Genomic DNA, 22306 nt, shown 5'->3' on the forward strand with positions numbered 1-22306 from the left:
CTCTACTCATGTTGTCTTGGCCATGGACAACCTAGTTGACAAACCTTGGAACCTGAGTACAGAAGTAAGGGCCACCAATGTATGTATAAACTTTTAAAATGCTTATGGCAGCTAGGAATCACATTCTGTGCTAAAGATGCTAGAATCAACACAGCTATAAAAGGCTCGTAATGCATGAAAAGCTGACAGATCATGACTGGATTTGAGATCAAACGCATGCCTTTCTAAGATCCTGGCAAAAGATCTAGGTCAGAGCACCATTGATTTAACTGAGAGACAAAAATTGAGCAAAACTAGGTCATTGTCCAGTTTTTGTTGATAGTTGGAAATCTTCGAGAAACATGAAACAATGGTACGTCGATTTCACACTATTGATTGAGGTCCTAAGAAGATGTTGATGCAAAACTTGTACTAATGTCAGCCAAGTGCTGCTCCACATGCTGACTAAATTGCTTTCCCTTCTAGAGGAGCCAAATGTTGAAAATGGATCCCCATCAAATAGAGTTTTTGAAATGGACAAAAAGAAGAGGTTGCAACGGTTAATTAGCAGCTTCCTCTCTGTGATTTCAGCCACTCTTGGCAAAAGTTTATCCTATCGTTTTTTGTTGTTTAATCTCCTTGGCTTGATTCATGACCGCATAAGAATATTTTGCATGGAAAGCTGATAGCAGTATTCTTCCCTCTTTGCATTTTTTTTTTTGTAAGTAGCATGGAGAAATTATGGTTAAAATTGAGGTGAGGTTAGGACTTGGACCCAGATTCCTAGTATCAACTTTCATAGAACTTCTAGTTAGCAGCATCCTTCTACCCTTTTTACTCTTAGACAACCAATGTACAAGTTTGGGATCACAAGGACCAACTCTCCTAGTCAGAGCAGGATTCCTTTTCCAGTTAAAAGAGATAATACATTGGAAAATTTATAAAAGTCAAGCTAAATCCAATGAAGAACTGAGATGCCATCTACATAACTTTATCTTCTGTAGTGTCAGCAAGTTCTTGAAATAAGATATATGTCCTGATCATGCTAAAATGATATAGACAAGTTTGATTAAATATTTTAGGAAAGAGAACAACCTCAAAATTGCCATCAGAACAAGTCCTAATGGGTTGTTGGTTCATTGGCTCACTCTGTGATGCTTGTTGAGATGGTTTGATTCTTAAAATTTAGAATGCTAATAACAAATAGACGTTTTGAAGAAGTTATGCCCTCCAAAAATTTGATTGCGTTATAGAGTAGATGTAACATATCTTCCTCTTGAATCCTACTCAAATCTGCCTAAAACAACCAAATTGATCAACAATATTAATTCCATGGATTATTATCTTATACTACGTTAAATATACCAAAAGAACAACGTTAAGTTTAGAATAAGAAATATAATCTTATTAATGTCTTGACTTCCTTCTATAGATATTGAAGATGACTTTGTCAAGGCACCATCTCCAACATAATATCTCCACCCTCAAATGAAAAGGACACTAGTTCTACATCACAGAATGTGCAAACGTTGTGAAGGGAAATCATTTTTTTTCCTCCTTAAAAATTTTATATTCGAAAGGTTATATCAAAGCGATCAAAGAATATACTTCATTATTAAATGTCAGAAGTAAGAAAGTAATATCTTTTGATTTGAAACAATGGTGGAAGAACCGTTGATACCAATCATTTCCGATTACTCAAGAAAGAATTATTCATGCCAAATATTCAAAAAGGAAAGAGCTCCTATTGAAACATGAAAAGCCTAAAAATGGAGAGGCCTCAACCACAAGGCTATAGCTAAGTTCACAAACTTAGCGAGTTATGGTTCAAAAAGCTAGTAATATAAGTCAGGACATTCAGTAAGTAATCAAAATTTAAGTCAAGTCCCTCTGGAATATATTTGTTAAGTGCAATAGTAACCTATCCAAGTCTATCTCATTAAAAATAACAATATACTGTTCATTTATCAGATCTTATATCCATTTATACTTTTAGAAGAATCTATGTTGGTAATGTAGCAATACTTTTTATTTGGCTAATGGAGGGCTGTCAATTGATCTGGACTGCTCAAGTTCAGCTTAAGCAGTTCAAGTTTAGCTCATGCTCAACATAATATAGATCTGCTCATATTTGGCTTATAATATTTTTCTTGAGGAAAATGTTTGGCTTATAATCAACTTAACCAAGTTTAAACTTGGTTTTTGTTGGTACAATCAATCAATCCTGGCTATGTGGCAAAATCATCTACTTCTGGGTTAGATTGATAATATATCGATCTGGTTCAATTTTCGGGCCGATTTTTTGCTGATCTAAATTGATCTAGATTAGATCTCAACAAAGTATTGTGATTAGCTCATCTTTGACCCGATCTGTCTCAAGAGACATCGGTCCGGAACCAATCTGACCTAAAAAAAAAATAGTTATTCGATGGCTCTGTTGCAGCTGTAATCCAACCCCACAACAACCGTCTTTCAGCTACACTACAGTTAATCACCACGTGAGCAAATAGCCCACGATCTCTATACAACTGACCATTTTGTTATAACAAACTAATGACCTAATAGATTCTTAACGGCCTAACAAACTCTTCTAATGGCCTAACGGCCTAAGCAAGCTCCCTCTATATAAAGAGGGGCAAAATACTCTCTGAAAGATAAGTCTCTACTCACAGAGCTCAAGCTCTGCTAAAAGTACTCTCCGGAAGATAAGTCTCTATTTACAGAGCCTAGACTCTGCTAAACCTTCACCCCCATTGAAAGAAATAAAAAATTCTCATTTTCTCTACATAAAACTTCTCTCCTCACCTTCCATTCTCTATTTTCACTATCTGTTTTCAAGGTCCCAACTGATTTAAGCATCAGAGGATCCTAAACTGAAAGATATCCTATGGTTTTAGGACTTATTTTGCAGGTCCCTTCATGGACTTCATCGACTTAACCCCTATCAGCTCTCTAGCTTAGTCCAAGATCGATCTTTGTCATCTTTCTCTAGAGCTTTACAGTAATAGATTGACGTTAAAAGAAAGGTCCAGCCAAAAAGATTTTGATGTGAATGGTGAATAGAAAGGTATAGAATTGTTCTTTACCTGCACCATCTTTTCTAAAAGATGCATCGAAGAATACTCAACCTCTGGTTACAATTGATCCATAATAATTTAGTTTTTTGGTTTAGCAGGCTTTTATTGCTGTGGTACAACAGCTCCAACGTACCATAGAACAGCAGTAAGAAGCGGTCCCTCAAGAAGCTCAGTCTCATCACATCCAGCAACTGATTCATCAAGATCTTTGTCATGATCATTATTTTGCACACATCGATCAATCTTTTGAGGGAGAATCTACTCCACACAGCAGGAAACTACACTAGGAAGAAGGTCTTGAACAAAAGATTGAAGATCTTGAAAGAAAACTGATAGAAGTACAGCTTGGAAGCCCTCCCAAAATGAAAAAAATTTCAATCTGTGATCTTCTTTTTCTCAAGAAATTCTAAATGAACTGGGTCCTTCCCGATTCAAGATGCCAATGGTAGAATCATTTGATTAAGGCTACAAATGGATCGGGTTGACTTGTGATTCGATCTGATCTGACCCACGTAGATCCAATCCGAACCATTTTAAAAAACCCATGGATCACTACAAGAATTTTTTTTTTTACCGACAGTTATTAACGATGGCAATTTACCATCATGAATAATATATTTTACTGATAGTAAATGATGACTAACAAATTTGTCGTTGTAAAAAAAAAATTAGCGATGATATTTTTGACTTTTAGCGATGGCTAGTTGCATCGCTAATAAAAAATAATTTTATTTTTTTTAAATTTGATTCTAGAATTATTAGTGATGGAGTTATCTTATTAACGATGGTATTTTATCGTCACTAATAATCCTAAATTTTTCTTCTCGATTTTCCTCCCCCGTCCCTCGGTTCTCATGCTAATTGCATGTCCTCATTTTTTCCCACTAGCGACCAACCCCCTCCCCCCGATTTTTCCCTCCCCAAGCCTCCAGATCCCATTTTCCTCTGTCGGTGGCCAACCGACCGCTGGATCTCGCTTCTTCAAACCCTCGATCGCCTCTCCGAGCCCCCATCCACTGGATCTCGAGCCTCTCAGCTGCCTCCTTTGTCTCTGAGCCCTGACTGCCTCCCCGAGCCCCCGATCGCCTCCCTGAGCCTCGATTCCCCAGCTGCCTCCCCGAGCCCCCGGCCTGCCTCCCCTTGGCTGTCTCTCCGAGCCCCCATCCATAGGATCTTGAGCCCCTCGGTCACCTCCTACCTCTTCGAGCCGTCGGCTCGCCTCCCCCCCATCCTCGGCTCACCTCCCCCAACTGTCTTCAGTCCTTCTCTTTCTCCCACCGTCGGATCTGACTTCCTCGAGCTAGGCACCACTGACATATCCAGTTAGACCTCCATGGTGGTTTTTTTTTGGCCTTTGATCCTGTCCTGAGCCCTTTAGAACTCTCCCGAGCTCTCTCGAATCCTCACAGATGCCGACCTCCTTCCCGCTCTCCTCGCCACCACCTTCCACCGGTCTCCATCATCGGCCTTCCCCCTCCAATCTCTCTTACAATGCTGGCCTCTTCCTCGCTCTACTCATTGCCACCTCCCGCCGATCTCCGCCATCGCCTTCCTTTCAATCCTCACCAACATCAAGCTTCCCCCTCCAATCTCTCTCAGGTGCTTTCCTTCCATAGATCTCCTTTTTTCTTTTTTTGCTTCATCCCCTTTCTAAACCCTCTATTTTTTTTGCCTTTTCTTTTTTTTTTTGTTGATTTTTCCTCTTATTTTCTCTATTTTTTTTCCTCATTCTCAGGTGTCTCAGTTGGGTGGGAGGCTTGGAGTGACCGAATGAAAAAAAATCCATTGGAAATCAGAGAAACCCCTCTGATCTCCCTCGGATCTCCAAAGAAAAAAATGGGAAGAAAAAAAAGCAAAAAGAAAAAAAATGATCAATCTATGTGGGAAAAGGTCCTACCTTTTGATTTTTTTTGCCTTTCCTTTATTTTTGTTGATTTCTCTTATGTTTCTTCTGGTGCTTCTTCTATTTTCTTTTCCATTCTCAGGTGTCTCGGTTGGGTGAGAGGCTTTTGGTTATCGACACTTATCCAGTCTTGAAACAGTAGGAAGAAATAACGGATTATTGTCTTTTGGAATACTATGGCATGATTGAGGTTTGTGTTATTGGTTATAAATTGAATTTAAATTTTAATTACTTAGTTATACTATTGGATGTACCAAGCTAATACATAAAACATGCATCATCCTGATTTATATATTTAAACTTTGGCCATTTATTCATTATTGATGACATGATGATTTATAGTTTGTTACGAAGCTATCCAATCCCATGCATGATGCTCGAAAGGGTGACAATTGGCAAACCTCTTCCTCAAGTGGAAGTATGTTAATCACTATTTAGAATATCACTTATTTCTATTCATTTGCTTTTCCTCTAATTAAATGCCATTCAAAGATCTTCATCATTACAATTCATAATTGTAGATTATTATTCAACAAATACAGCAAGTTTAATTCTCCAATATTTTATTTAATAGTTAACAAAATCATAGAAGTTTTCTTATGTGGATATATTTATTAATGATTATCTGGTATTCATAGTTAGGTTGGAATTTTTTTTTAAATCTTTTTGATACTATTTATAGTGTTCCATGCTGCAGGCCAAGGTGGGCATAAGCTATATCATAGCGAAGTCATCGACTACGCTCAGTAAGTAAAATTGTAAATCTCATTGTCATTTTTTTATTATTGATTTTTATTATATTTTAAGAATATATTATTATTTATATAGCTTTTAATTTGTAGAAAAAATAAATTTTTTGGAATCAAAATTGAAGTTTTAGATAGGAATGATGCTCATTGTCTTAAACTTGATGTATGAAGCTGTTTGTTGTGTCATTGTTAAGTACCAAGTATTTTGTATTTAATGAATATATTTCTAGAGAGGAGAAATAAGATTAAGATAATTTTTTAAGAGAAAAATTATATATTTCAAAAAAATTTATCTTTTATGATTATATTTATTAATTATTTTTTATCATCGTTTTAGTAGAATCTGCTGCTTAGCATAGGTTACTTGTTAGGGAAGGCCGAATTACATGGAGTATCTCATATCACGGTATGGCGAGGATCCGTCCTCTCAGCTCCTCCTTGACCTTAAGGAATGGCTCAGGGCCACCAAAAGGATGAGTAGGAGCCGGATCATAAGATTCGGCCATAGCATCAATCCTTCAGCAGCTCGATACTCTTCATTAACATCCTCCTCTCAGGGCTCGACGATCCAGACGTGGGCTAACGCACATGTGGAGGATCGATCGTGGAGAGATTTTGGAGCTAGCGATCTCAGAGCTTCCGAGACACCGTTCGCGATACGATCATTGAGATTCTCTAGGATCTGAATCTACGCGATCAGCTAGATTCGTTGTCACAGTTATCACAACAGATAAGTCTATTAATAATTTTTTTTACTTGTTTTAAAATTTTATATTTAAAAATTTTACATATTTAGATTTGAGTCTGGAAAGGAGATCTAGAGGATAAAAATTCAATCTAACCATTCAAACGATGGACCGGAGGTGTCTATACCTCCGTATCATAAAATAAAACGTATAAGAATAATCTGTTTGAAAATTGAAGTAGTATATCGAAATATGCATCTGCGTATCAATATATACGTTTTCGTATTAAAATCTATTAATAATATTTTATTTTTCTTCATTACAGGATGTTGGAACATCTGGCTCTCATCCTTCAGCTACTAGAGAGGATGTACAGAAGTAGGAGGAGGATGAGGAGGACAACAAAGAGGATCTTATATGATTTATATATATATATATATATATATATATCTATTAATAATATTTTATTTTTCTTCATTACAGGATGTTGGAACATCTGGCTCTCATCCTTCAGCTACTAGAGAGGATGTACAGAAGTAGGAGGAGGATGAGGAGGACAACAAAGAGGATCTTATATGATTTATATATATATATATATATATATATATATATATATATATATATATATGTATATGTAATTTTTAAACTTGTAAAGAAGTATAAATTTATAAAATTATAAAATTTATATTTTTAATTAATATAATTAATTTTTTATTTATGATTATATTAAATAATTATTATTTTATTTATAATAAATTAACCAATCCTGCTCTCATCCCACTGGTCCCCACTCCAACCTCAAGGTCTCAGATGCCATTTACCGCAGCCATAAGTTCTCTTGCTCTCCTGCCAGAACAAAACAGAGTAGAAGCCATCTGCCACCATGGTCCTTACCATTTTACCCATCTGTGGCAAAGCCCTTGGGGAGGAGAACTTGCCCCATTCTCCAACCTACAGTTGGAAGGGGAAGGGCTCCTCCCTTAGTCAAAGGCAAAGCCCTCAAACCCTTCCCCCTCCTCTCAAAACCCTTTCTTTCCTCCTCCAACCAAACCTTTCACATGTAACCTCCCATACACCCAGCATTAAATGCTCCAAACCCCATCAAAACCCCCTCCCCTTTCCTTTAAAGTGCAAACAGAACCAGAAACGAGAGAATATCATCATTCCTCCCCTTTGTCAAGCCCCCCCATAAGAGATGGCTTCTGCCTCTGGAGCCCTCTCCCACACCTTTCTCCTCCTACTGCTCCTCCTAATAGCTTCCATATCCCCCAGAGTATCCATGTCTCATGTGTGTTCTTCCTTCTCTTCACCTCTCACTGTTCTGTTTCTGATCTCTCCAAATTGAGCATTGATCACCTTTTTTTCTTTTCTTCTTCATTCAATCCTCTATCTTAGTTGTTTCTAATGGGAATGTTGGAATTTTGTGGCAGGTGGCGAGCCAGCCAATGGCGGCGATGAAGCCGGTATCGGGGCCGAAATCGATGGTGCTCGATGAAATGCTGCTGCAGCAAAGGCGGCGGCTGAATAGCTTCCGGATTTGTGCCCTCTGCACTTGCTGTGGAGGCCCCAGGGGCCTCTGCCTGCCTTCCCCCTGCTGCTATGCCATCAAGTGCAACATACCCAACAGGCCCTTTGGCTTCTGCTCCTTCACACCCAAGACTTGTAACTGCTTTGGATGCCACCTTTAAGTTTCCCTGCCCTCCTCTCCTAAATTATATCATCTATCTTCTCTTAGTCATGAGTCATTGTGTTGGGAGTGTCAACTGTGAAGAAAGGATATCTGTTTTAATCTCTTTGTTTCTTTTGTATTGGTTTATTGTATAAGCATGTGCTGCATTGCATAAGGTTCTGCTGATAATATATAAAGTACATGGGCCTTCTTTCTTTTACTGCTTTGCATTTTTGGACTGGAAGTTTAGTGTTGAACATATTAGACTTCAAAAGGAGAGTGGGAAAAGAGATGAGTTCGCTTGTTTGTTTTGCTTTTAATTTCATGAGGGCTTTCATTTTCACTGGCTTTGATATTGTCAGAAGTGATGTGGATTCCTAGTCTTCTTATCCAAAAAATGATAATTGTGTTAATGAGTGCGGAGAGCTTCAATGGGTAACGAGGAAGGGGTGTTGGAAGTTGTCAATGTGCAACGGTACAATTGTCTGTGCAACCAAAAGTGCCAAGGTAGGGGGAAGTTGAGTAGAGATTCCTATAGTTTTCCTATCCAAAAGATGATTATTGTGTTAATGAGTGTGGAGAGCTTGAATAGGAAACAAGGAAAGGGTGTGGGAAGTTGTCAATGCGCAATGGTACATTGTCTGTGTAACTAAAAGTGCTAATGTGGGGGAAAGTTGAGTAGAGATTCCTATAGTTTTCCTATCCAAAAGATGATAATTGTGTTAATGTGTGTGGAGAGCTTGAATAGGTAACAAGGAAAGGGTGTTGGAAGTTGTCAATGTGCAATGGTACATTGTCTGTGCAACAAAAAGTGCTAAGGTGGGTGGAAGTTGGGTAGAAATAACTATAGTTTTCTTACCCAAAAAATGATGATTGTGTTAATGAGTGAGGAGAGCTTGAATAGGTAACAAGGAAAGGGTGTGGGAAGTTGTCAATGTGCAATGGTACATTGTCTGTGTAACTAAAAGTGCTAAAGTTGGTGGAAGTTGGGTAGAGATAACTATAAGTTTTTTAGCCAAAAAATGATGATGGTGTTAATGAGTGAGGAGAGCTTGAATAGGTAACAAGGAAAGGGTGTGGGAAGTTGTCAATGCACAATGGTACATTGTCTGTGTAAGTAAAAGTGCTAAGGTGGGTGGAAGTTGGGTAGAGGCATTAAAGATTACAATTATGTGGTAGGGTTGGATTGTGTGATTCTTGTGAGGATGGGCTATTATTCGGTTACTTTTCTTCTCTGAGCATGATGTGCTTGTTAGAATGTAAGTGCATAAAATATTTTGAAGGGAGATAATAGTGTGTCTTAAGTTAAAGGTTCTTTTTGCTTTCTCAAGTCTGGTACAGGAGCATTTTGTAAACAGTGAAGTTGGAAGAAACCAAAAACATCATTAGACTTTGTCTGTTCTTTTATGTTGGGATCAATGAAGAAAATGTTTCCCTTTCTAAATCTTCTGTGCAATAATATCTTTGGAATTATTTACTAGAAAAGAGTTCAAATAGGTTTGCTTAGAATTATCTGGGGAGCTGCCAAATCTTAATTTTTTTAATCAAGTAGGTGAACTTGTTGCTGTCCCATGCATGTGAACTCTCTTGAACATGGTAGGCTTGATGAATGATGACCCCACAACCTTTATTGCAGTTTGTTGTTGCCATGCATGACATGGAAGGGTTGTTCATCTCTGTATGCATTGTGTACAAGAGCGAAGCTTGTGTGGTGGATATACACATACTGCAATGAGGACATCACGGAACTCTTTTGTGGCAATTGTGGTTGGTACATAAACCCCTAAACTAGAGCTTTCACAATGAAGTTTTATGTCATAATCTGTAGGCGAGCAAGGGAACATTAGAAAACATGACCTTTACTATGGTTTAAAAAGTCTACTTTGAATAGGGAGTTATGACTTGTAGTGCAGGGAAGAGGAGGGAAATGATGTAACATCACTACAAATTTACTTATAGCTTTCCTGTTAGTCACTCAAAGCATTTTGCCTCTGATGTGCTTAACTCAGTAAAGAAAAGAGGAGGAATATAAACACAATTAATGATGCCTAGAGAGTAGATCATGTCAGTTTGGTCTCCAGGACCTAATATTACTCCAGAAAATGTTTGTGGAGAATGGAGAGAAGAATGCCTCTCGGGGATGGGAGCTTTACAAATGATTTTCTTGATCTGTAGGGCATTATAGTTTTCTTTTTCGTTATCTTCATCCAATCATGAGATTTAGATGTTTTTCATCAGCTGCTTTGTCTTAGAGAGTCACCTTAGTGTGTGCTCCACTCTGATTTGTGTCTCCTTCTAGCCTGCAAACAAGAAAATGTCTTCTAGATAGGATACTCTTCTGGTAGTCACATTGTTTCCTTTTTCTTAAGAAAGAAAATATTTTAAATGCCCTGAATGCCTTATCTCGCCATCTAGAATCCTTTTTTTGTCATTGACTCATTTTGTCCAGAATTATATCCAACTGATGGTGGGAATTTCATGCCATTGCTGCATCTAAGACCTTGATTTATACTTGAATTCCACAGAGACACAACAGTGTGAGAAAGATGAGAACTCTCATTTGCTAATTCTTTAGAGATCCCATTGATCATGGCTGGTCAAGAATTTAGATAACTAGAAATTAGAAGAAAATATGCAGAGAGAATCTGCAGTTACTGATATATTTGTCTTCTTTTCATGTAAAAAGCACATATACACATGCAAGAGGCAGTGAAAACAATCAACCACAAGATTCAACATCGATTATTATATATACCAGTATCTCACAGGTGTCACGCACTGGAATGAAACTAGCAGCTCCAGTATTCACATCTTATAAAGTAACAACTATAGCCATTGCCACTGGAGTAGCTAATAGATGGCCCAGATAGGCCCCATCTCAATGCATATCAAGCCAGTCCATTAGTGCATTCCCTCTGTGAAAGCACTGAGTAGCTTGAAAGGATGCACAGGTACCCTGCTTGCTCCAGATATCCAGTAACATTGGGTGGTAATGCTTGTCGCTGGAGTCCATTCAATGTAGATTTTTTCGCCGTGGGGGAATCATCTTTTAGCTAGATCAGGGACACTTGAAACTTTTGTTTACCAATAGGATCCCCTTTTCAGGCTGCTTGCAGTTCGGCACAAGGAACAGAGCATGGTTGGAGACTTCTGCAGTCGCCATGCAATATGTGACTACCTGCCGCCCGCACTGATCGAGGGCCTTTCTCTCGTACTGCACCACTAAAGTTCACGTTTTGATTACTCCAACAATGGCGATTGGCGGAGGATTATTTATGGAAAAAAAAAAAAAACGTTGAATATTTGAAAATTTTTAATTTCATTCTTAATTTCAATTTAGTACGATTAAATTATTTAATTTTTTTTAATTTATTTAATTTAAATTTTAATTATAAATTTTATTTGACTATTACGATGGAATTGTTATGTGATACTGCTTCATCCTATTTTGTTACATAAGCAGGTCGTATGATAGTACGTGATAATTCTATCATAGCAGCAAAACGGAATTCACAGCTAAGATACGAATTGAAAATTTTGAAAGTTTAGCGATTACATTAAGTTGAAGGTTAGAAGGAAATTGAAAATCTCCAAATGGTTCGAAGACTTTTGGGATAATTAATCTCATTTACAAATAAACAAGTTTTTGAAAAAGAAAGGGAGCTGACAGCCATGGTTTCTTCACCGCGTGTGGAAGGGCCAAGATGTTATTTCAATTCCTTTGCTAGCTTCGAAGGCCTATTCTTTAGGGGGTAAAAAAATTATCTAAAAATTTATAATTTTTTTGGATAACTATTTTCTAAATATTTTTTAAATAAAAAATTAATTTATTTATATTTTTTTACATATATTATTTTACATTATTATTTTTCTGGACATGTTAAAGTTTTTGACTATATTTTCTATGTGTGATATTATATATAATATAGATAATATATTATGTTATAATAGGATTTTGCTTTGGTGCTTTTTAATATTATTTTCTGACAAGGCAAGAAATATCTTAACCAGTCGTCCTATAAAGATATTTAGAGAATTTTCTCTTGAAGACTCGACAAAAAAATTAAATAGGGGTTAACATTTTTTTATCTTTTATTATTTTTTAATAAAAATATTTTTTTATTATTTTTTTGAATGGGGTGGGGTCAAGTTGCCTTTACTGTTCCAACGCTATCGTCACATGCATCATGGTAACACCTGCATTACTAATTCCATGACCCTACTCTACGACATACTTCGCTAACAACGACGGCGAAGGAGGTGGTCCTCAGGGTTCGATGGCAGTCGGCACACGAAAAATCATATGAGGTCGAGCACCTTGACAGCGGCCACAAGGCTATGATCCTCCTCGCCCATGGCAGTGATGGAGAGATCCTCTGCCTCCACTACATCATCGGCACCTCCATCTCTTCTCTTCCTCCTCGGCTTCTTCCCCAACCGTTTGACCTGCCCTGCCCTCTTCTCCTCCTCCATCCCCGGTTCTCTGTTCCTCTTCCTCTACCCTCAACGCCCTCCCCCCCCAACTCCTCCTCCCTAGCCTCTTCCTCCTCTACGATGGTGACAACCACCCAGTCCCCCTCCTCCTCCTTCTCCACCCTTAATGATAAACCCTACCGACCACCTTCCTCCTCGTCCTCCCTCGGCGAAGACCCAACCTCCCCTCTTCCTTCACCTTTGATAGCGACCCAGCTACCTTACAAACCCTTTTCCACCACCTTTGGTAGGACATTTGAAAAAAATATCCTAAATTCTGAGTTAATCACCAAACCTACCATCCATTTAATGTTAAAATGATCCTTATATTTAAAATATTTACTATACCAGCCACATATTTTATCTAGTTGCCGATAGAGACATCTAAGCCGTCCACATTGAATCAGACAGCCAAGAATAGAAAAAAAGTAAAAAGATGAAAATACCCCTAGAAAAAACTATTACCATATATTATTATAATATAATTAATATATATTATCTATATTATATTATAATATAATATAGATAATATATTATATAATATTATAATAATATATTATATTATTAGTATATTATTATATTAGTTTTATTATTATAAAATTAAAGCTATTTTAGGAATAAAATAAAGTCATTTTTCTAATTGATGGATAAATAATTTGCCCACCTTCTAGGTGGATAAAATTTTTTCACCATTTCATGTATAAATAAAAGCATAAGAATATGAGTAAGTTGATCAATAGAAAAATTAACTAACTTTTTTTTATATTTATCAACCAAAGAATTGGAAAAACATTACCAGGCCAATTGAGCAGTTGCTCAAGGGTGGTTGCGTGGAAAATTGATGGAAAAATTTATTGTTATTAAAAATTAATTTTTATTCATTTGTTTCATTAAATTTATAAGCTTCAAACTTCCTGCATTGAGAAAGGAATAGAAGGTGGGGCGACCTATCATTCATCGAAAATCATTTCGATTGATGTAGCCAATTTGGGAGTGCACAAGAAAAAAATTTGATACAGAGTTTGATGAGAAAAAAATTTCTTTTGTATATATGAAAGAGTCCTATTTTTCATTCTTTTCCGTAGATTTCTTCACTCAAAGAACCAAACACATCTTTTTCCATGCATGGAATGGAAAATACATTCTATCCTCGCCATCCACGACAGCCATCATTGGTAGTGCGCTAGACTTCCCATCCAAATGGTGTCGGTAGCTAACCAAAAAGTTCCACAAGCATTTCCAATGAACTAAAAACCAGGACAACTGCATCCAAAACTGGGCAGGCCATCCGCACCTTTGGAAATGTCTTTCCTCAGCTGGTCGGTCTATTTTATTGCAAGCTTTGTTTTCCTTTTTTCCTCTTTATTCTTTGTCCTCAATTATCATATCTTTGATTATTATTTATAAGATTCAAAAAGAAATTCGGGCTTTTTTATGGGGGCATCCTTCTGATAGATGGGGCTTTCATCAAATAGCTTGGGATTACGTTTGTATTTCTAAACCTCAGGGACGGTTGGGCCTTCAATCTTTAATTCATCGAAGATACTATAGTCTATGTAAGTTAGCGACTCGGATTATATTAAATTCTAACTCTCTTTGGGCTCAGTTGGTTTATTCTAAATATCATTTTTCAGAATCTTGGTTGCATTACTACAAACCTCGACATTGCTCAAATATCTGGGCAAAAGTTTGTGATGTGGCTCATGAGATAAATTTTAAGTTGTAATGGCTAATTGGTCAGATAACTTTGTTAATGTCTACTCTGATCCTTAAATTTTTATGCTGCCTATTAGTATGTGGCCCACTTACCTAAATATAAATGAGTTTTATATTGATACAATTATTAATCAACTTATTACAGAAGATAGAACTTGGAATGTCAATCATTTACGAGCATTGTTTGATGCTGATATGACAAAGCTCATTCTGCGGATGCCCATATCTGTTGGTCTGTGGCCTGATCAGCTTGTTTGGAAACTACGTAAATCGCCACGGGTTTCACTCAAGATCTAGCTAATCTTTTTGCCTCTACACAAGGTGTTGTATCTGAACTTGTACATGGGTTTGGAAGTTACCTCTTTCTGCTCGGGTCAAAATGTTTTGGTGGCGCCTTGGCTACGATAGGATACCTTGTCAAAAGCTTTTAGCTCATTTTAATATTATCCCAACTAATCAGTAGAGTTGTGATCTTTGCTCTTCGCACGTTGAAGACACTAATCATGCCATAGTTTCTTGTACTTTTGCCCAAGAGTGTTGGCAGAATTTAAGCAGCACATACCAAGTATATTTTCTTCCTGCTTCTTTGCCAGAATTATTTGACTTTTTGTCCAATTTTATTGGTGGATGTCTGATCAGGACACCACCTTCCAGAACCTTTTCGATACCGCATGATGTAGCAGAAAGAAAGAAGAAATAAAACAAAAAACAATCAAAATACGTGGATCAGCCAAAAAAAAGCTCGTCTCCATGGAGCATGCAAACTTCACTATGAGAAAAAAAATATTACAAGAGGAGATCTCACTTTCAACTCTCGCACACCCGATTTCTCCCTCACAGGAAGTTCTCCTTCACAAAAGCTTTCTCTCTAGGAAAACCCCCCTGAACCTCTAAAGTGACCGATGTCCGCTGTCCAAGAGCCTCCCTGCCCCTCTTCTCAGAGCCGCCACCAAACCTTGTTCTGGAGTATCGCCGTGGTGACCTCGTCCATCTTAATAGTGCTCTTCCCCACTAGAAGAGCAGTCACCAAGGACTCATACGAAGGTGAAAGTAACACTAGCAAAACCAGTGCTTTGGTCTTCTCCTCAACATTCTCGCCAACGTTGAGGAGGTCGGTGAGGATCTTCTGAAAGCGGCTGAAATGCTCCTGCATACTCTGTCCCTCAACCATTCACAACTAATAAAACTGCCTCTAGAGGAAAAGAGTATTGGTGAGAAACTTCGCCATGTACAACTCTTCGAGCTTCGACCACAGCACCGTTGGAGAAGTCTCACTAAGCACATGGATCACCACCTTATCCGCTAGATACATACGAATGGTACTCACCGTCTGCATCTGTAGCCATTTCAATCCCACACCTCCATGATGGTTGGCTTCTCCTCGCACAAGAGAGCATCAATCAACCTTTGCTGGATGAGCACGTCCTTCACCCTTGCTTGCCACAAAGAGAAATTACTCTTTCCATCAAACTTGTTGATCTCCATCTTGATTGATCATGTCTTCTCCATCTTCAGTCTTGCTCACTATCACTGCAATCTATCCTTGTACCATCTCGCTCTGGTACCACTTGTTGGTAGATGTCTGGCTAGGACACCACCTCCTAGGACCTTTTTGATACCGCGCGATGTAGCAGAAAGAAAGAAAAAATAAAATAGAAAACAATCAAAATACGTGGATCAGTCAAAAAAGGACTCGCCACCACGGGGTATGCAAACTTCACTATAAAAAAAAAAATATTACAAAAGAAGATCTCACCCTCAACCCTCACACATCCAATTTCTCCCTTATAGGAAGTTATCCCTCACAAAAGCTCTCTCTCTAGGAAGACCCCTTTGAACCCCTGAAGTGACTGTTGTCTGCTGTCCAGGAGCCTCCCTGCTCCTTCTCTTCTTAGCACTTTGTGCTCTTTCTCTCTTCATGGGTTCGGATTTTCCACAGACGATGCCGCGCATGATCACTAGGCCACCACCTCTCGTTTGTTGAGCATCAGGGCCTTTTAAAGGCCTTAAACCAAGTTAGATCCTGTTTAGGAGTCCTAATCCGACCCAAATCAAGTAATTAAAATCTTCCAAACCGTTGGATCGAGACCGCAAGCTACCAGAGCCATCCGATCGTGATCGGTCTATGGAATAGTATCGTGGATCATAAAAAACACGTGGAAAATGCCCATGCAGTCCATGCGGTTTGCTGTGCACCACCCGATCTACGGTGGATTGAGAAATGGGCTCCCAGGGCGCCCGTGGGCTTGGGCCGGCCTGCACGCCCGAGCCTAGGCCGCGCCCTGCATGCCCGACCCACGTGCTGCCGCTCCTGGGCCACGTGCGGCTGCACCGCCGGCCGCCGATGGTCCTTCGCCGCTTCGAGTTCCGTGCCGACTTCTCTTATGCATATCTCCTCCGTCCGAGTTCCGTTTGAGATTATCTTGATCTCGTTGGACTTCATTTTTCGTCGCGAACCTCACTGTGGGCTCAATGTGAACCAAATCTCGAGGTGTCAAATTCTAACAAATTTCTTGGTGCAGAAAGGATAGAAAGTATTTTTGGGATATATTGCTTGAATATTGTGGCAAACTTTCTGTGAAAGAATTTTTAATCATAGAATTATTACTTCCAAACAACTACTTCATAAAGTTTTTATATTCTTTAGTACTAATCTTTCAATTTGCAAGATACAGTTAACTGTGCCGTCAACATGCTAGCATGGTGCTTCTTCTTATAAGCTGATGATAACTTTACCTCTCCAGGTTTCATGGCTACCTCCACCCGTTGGCGTACTTAAGATAAATTTTGATACATCTGTGAAATATAATAGGGCTGCTGCTGCCTATATTATAAGGCTGTTGCTACCTATATTATAAGAAATCATAATGCCCAACTTATTCATTTTGGTGGTAAGCTCTTGCCTCTCACCTATGTTTCTTATGCCGAGCTAACGGCAACTTGGTTGGATGTTCGAGCTGCTGTGTTTGAGCATAAAGCCACGCATATTTGCCTAGAAGCAGATTCTTGTACAGTAATTTGGTGGCTTACGAGTTTCCATCCTAATGATCAGTTGCATGATCATTTAATTCAAGATTTACTGCACTGGAAATTGACCTCTACATCTTTCATAGTCGCTCATATATATCATGAGGCCAACCACAGCAGATTATTTGGCTGAGTTAGCATACTTTGGGGATTTTACTTGGCATACTATGTCAGCAGTTGATAGTCCATGTTATCAACTTCTGCAAGCTGATGGATATGGGATACATATCTTCGGTCCTAACAACTTCCATTATACTTGGATGGCAAAATATTCAGCTTACATTTTGTTATCAAAGGAGTCATGTCAAAGCACAGTTTTGCTTGCTGTTGTGTATGGTTGCCGGGGAGTCTAAAATTTCTATCTGCATTTCTGCAACTGCTTGGTATGACTTCCACCTGCAGGACCTCAACGAATTGCTTGCTCTCCTAGTTGCCGATATTGTGGCATACATAGTTGGCATCCTATCATTGTCTATGTTACGCCTCGAACCCAATATGCAGATCGGATACGTGATGGCCGCACATTCCTTAGAGCAAATCCTAAAGAATATGTAAGGTCAAATTAAATCATTACAACCTTATCAACCATAATATTTAATTTCAATAATAATTCATAAAACTTGCATAATTACCATTAACATTCCTTCAATCTTCTGATCAGGTATCAACGGTACTCTATCTATGCATCCGCTCACTCACAAATCCATACCATAGCCAACTATGGACATCTTGTAACTCTGAGAAGAAAAGAAAGATGAAGGGGTGTGAGCTTTACAGTCCAGTAAAAATTTTCATATCACACCAATATAATAATATAATTTAAAAATAAAGATAAGCAATAATACATAAAAGCCGATGTTCACTGTCCAAAATACTGCAAATATTTATAAATTATCTGTTTTATCAAAAGAGATGCATTATCATATGTTAGTAAGTGAAACAATTTTATTCAACGATTGTTTCATGTCTTATCTTTCTATTTTCTTCTATTATCACATCGTCTTTAATCCTTTTCTTTTTGGCTTTGGCTTTGGACTATCAGGATCATGCGACGATCTTTTATTCGAATCGATTTCTGTGATCTTCCTCGGATCAAAATATTCATGATCTTTCTCGGATCAAATCATTCATGATCTTTTTCGGATCAGATTCTTCCACACATAAGCCTGTGGGGCTGTCCCAGGCATAAGCTCCTGGCAGGCTATTCCACATGATAAGGTCAGTCCAAACTATATTTCTCTTTCTTTTCATTTTTATGAAATTATAATATTTGACTTCATTAATCAATTCAAATTTTGCAGTGTAATAAATATGTCATACCCATATAATCATGCCATCAATCGCTGATACATATGTATTGATATAACATACTCATGCTCAAAATCACATAAATAAATAACAGTGTCTCAGATATAACAAATTCATCGATCTCAAATCTAACGATGCAAAATCAATGAGATAAAACCAACAGTAAAATAACATATATAATGATGATCATGTACAGGGATTCTTACTTTTATCGGTGACTGATCCAAGCATAGAAATCAATGTTCTTCTTTGATTTATGAATTTTTTTAACAAAATATTTCACTCGATATCATATGCAGAAAATTATTTCTTCATAATCCTGATCAAATATAAAAATCATATATGGAGAAAATTACTCAATAATCAATCCTAATAACACAAATTTAGGACCTCTCTTAGAATTAACCAAAATTAGGATTTGTCTAAGTATCTGGATCCTCCACTGATCCATAAGACTTCAAGAGAGAAAAAATTCATGAAGAGAGAGAAAATTCTAGAGAGAGAAAATAGAGAGAGAAAGTGAAGAGAAAAAATAGAGAGAGAATATTTTTGTATCCTTCAGACGAGGCAATCATGATCGAGATCATCAAAGATCATATCAGGGTGACTCAATATGGATTGACCATGATTGATGTTATCAATTTCGAATAAAGATCGGATCAGAATCTAATTTACTGCATGAATTTTAGAGCAATCTCAGGTCATCATATTTTCATATCAATTTTATCCTAGGATTCATGATGAAATCAGAGAGAGAAAGACACTAGAGAGATAAAATCCATAAAGAGAGAAAAAGGTCTAAAGAGAGAATTTAGAGAGAGAAAATATAGAGAGAATGTAGAGAGAGGAGAGAGGAAAGAGAGAGAAAGGAGGGAGAGAAGAGAGAGAAAATTTTTCTCTCTTTTTCTTTTTCTCTTTTTCTTTTTCTTTTTCTTTTTCTTTTTCTTTTCTTTTCTTCTTCTTCTTTTCCTTCTTCTTCCCACGGCCTCTCTTGGGCCGAAACAGGGGAAGGACCAGAGAGGGCTCGGTGGCTCGACTCCGACGAAGGTGGCAGCACGATTGGAGGTTCGACAGCGATGATTGACAGCGGTGGGGCAAAGGATGGCCGGCGGTAAGGTTCGACCGGCAAGAAGTCAAGAAGAGATTGGAAAAACAGGGGATCACTACTTTTTCTTTTGTTTTCCGATCATTGGCCGATCACCGGCAGCCAATACCTTCAGGAAAGAGAGATAAAGAGATGAGGATCCTATCCTAGAGATGAGATGCTGCAACCAACGGCGCCGGTGGTCGGAAAAGAGAGGAAAGGGTCCGACCGAAACAGAGCAAAATAGGGTCATGATGTTTTGTGGATTTTTAGATGATCCCGACGGCCGGTGAGGGTGCACGAGGCCATGGAAAGGAGGGGAAGGAAGAGAGGAAGGAGGAGAAGGGCTTACCTCAAGCTTTAACAGCGTCATAGGCTCCAATTTCCGATGAGCACGAGTACGAGAGGCCTTGACTTCAATTGGAGAAAACAAGGAGAAAGGAGAGAGAGAGACCGATGATCATCGTAGGTTGTTTAGGAGGGGGAGAGGGGGGTCTTATAGAGTGGAGGGGAGGTCGAATCCCCCTCGGATTCGTCTTCTCCTCCGATGATTTGGGTGGAAGAAGACTCCCAGCGGGAGTCTTCTTCATTCCATTTTTTTTATATATGGGCTTTGGGCTTTTGGGCTTGGTCCAGGGTCCAAATGGGCCGGGTTGTTACATTCTCCCCCCTTCAAATAATTTCATCCTCGAAATTAAGTTATGTTGTTCGAGATACATATTTCAAAGTATCCATTCTTCATGTCATTCTCAAGCTTACGATAATATCTTATATATTATTTATTTCTCATGATCTTGTTATAACAAAAATTATTTAAAATCTCAAACTCATCCCTTCTTATTGATTTCTCAACTTTTTGAAGAACTGTAACATTTTAGACTTGTATTAATATACCACCGTTATTTGTCTAATACATTCCACTCGAAATTCATAATTATCTCAGACTACTCTTGATAGAAAAATAAATAAAGGTCAAACATCGGGCACTCTTCACAATCATCGATTTCTTTCTTCTCTTGACCTTCCAACAAATTTTATATGTAGACTCTCATCTTAAGAAAATCTCAATCTTCTATATCAGTCCAAGTAACAATATTAAATTTTAAAAAAAATATGAGATCTATGTCGGGATATTCTAAGTTTGAACTAATATCAGAACTATCAAGCTGTTAATAAACTTGAGATATCTAGAATTTTTTGATATTATCTACAATGAAGCAACCTACTGACAAAAATTATCCGACTATGATCAGATTAGATCAAAATTTATAGCATCGTTTCATTATCAATAAAATCCTTCCTTATTTGTAACTAATGTATTTCATCATATCTTTTGAAGCAAAGAATTAATATTTCTAATCGATTTAAACCACCATGCTTTTGCTGCGCACTCTGATTTTAATTTATCAAATTATATAAGTCTATTAAAGATAAAAATATCTTTATATGTTAGATCAATCCAGGATAGATCCAACCTTCAAATTTTATATAAGACTTAGGATAAAATTTTAAGTTTCTTTATCTTTACTACCTTTGGGTATAGCATATAAAAATTAAATCTTGATCAACTTCCTATTTTTGAAATCATTGCATAAGTTTCATCACTCTTCAAGCATCCAACATGTCTAGAATCAATTGAAGTTAACCTTAGATTTACCTTACAATCATTTAGATAATTTCTAAATCAATATTTTTTTTTAAAAGAATTAATTCTAACTTGACAAACTAAAAGAACTCACACCAACATCCTTATAAGTAGAATCAACTTGATTATTTCTTATAGAGCTTCCTTCATCATAACCCTTAATATTAATCAATAAATCCATATAAAATCTTGTTAATTATATAAGTCATTCAAAATTTAACACTAGCAAGATGTCTTAGTTTAATTTAAAAAAAATCTAAACTTTGACTTGAATAATTAATACACTTCACCATCTTCAACAATCACAAGAAAAATTAAAAAAAATCTAATCCAAAGATGGTAATACAAATTATTAAAGATTTCATCATAACTTGTATATCATACTCTGACAAAATAAATTTTTTTCTTTAATTTAACAACAATATCAAAATACTTTTGATCCACTTAAAAAAGTAAACTTTTGACTTGAAATTCAATGCAACTTGAAAGATCAAAGAATGATATTCAGAATATGATATTTTGAGTGACCAAAGATTTCACCAAGATGTGTATCTCATATTTTCATAATAAAATTCAAGTATATTTTTTCATCTAAGATTGAGTTTCATATATGATTCTCTTATAGGTTCAATGCTCAAAAATATTTCTCTCTCATATGATGAAATTTCTTCTTAGACCATATCCTAACTTTCTTCTGATAAATTTAAAATTTGTAATGCTCAGATAATTAACATCAAAATCAGAAAAATTATCATAATTTCCTTCCATATAAGTTTAGCATTCCAAAATCATCGAGTATACTCAATATAACATATCAATACCTCTCACTTCTTTCCAGGGTCAACTCTTCTTATATTCAGGCCACCCTACTAATTAAAATCCAAGATATAACTCGTCAATTCTATTATAGATATCATATGCCACTTATGCATAAATTTCATCTTAATATCTATTGATTCGAAATCTAAATATTGAATCTTCTCTTTTATA

At 37.2% G+C, this 22306-nt stretch overlaps 1 protein-coding gene across 1 annotated transcript; it reads left to right on the forward strand.

Annotated features, from left to right (window-relative positions):
• Positions 1 to 7270: 7270 nt before the first annotated feature.
• LOC105038848 (uncharacterized) lies at positions 7271 to 8283 on the forward strand. Its single transcript, XM_010914760.4, has 2 exons — positions 7271 to 7682; positions 7825 to 8283. Exons 1-2 carry the CDS (start codon positions 7590 to 7592, stop codon positions 8080 to 8082), a joined length of 351 nt encoding a protein of 116 aa, XP_010913062.1. The 5' UTR covers positions 7271 to 7589; the 3' UTR covers positions 8083 to 8283.
• Positions 8284 to 22306: the final 14023 nt, after the last annotated feature.

This window comes from Elaeis guineensis, chromosome 1 (assembly GCF_000442705.2).
Source record: "Elaeis guineensis isolate ETL-2024a chromosome 1, EG11, whole genome shotgun sequence".
NCBI classification, from domain to species: Eukaryota; Viridiplantae; Streptophyta; class Magnoliopsida; order Arecales; family Arecaceae; genus Elaeis; species Elaeis guineensis.

Excerpts from the sequence above, each read along its gene's own strand:
- LOC105038848 (XM_010914760.4), top strand. The coding sequence starts at position 7,590 with ATGGCTTCTGCCTCTGGAGCCCTCTCCCACACCTTTCTCCTCCTACTG. Across the intron at positions 7,683-7,824 it reads CCAGAGTATCCATGTCTCAT|GTGGCGAGCCAGCCAATGGC; the intron begins GTGTGTTCTTCC and ends ATTTTGTGGCAG.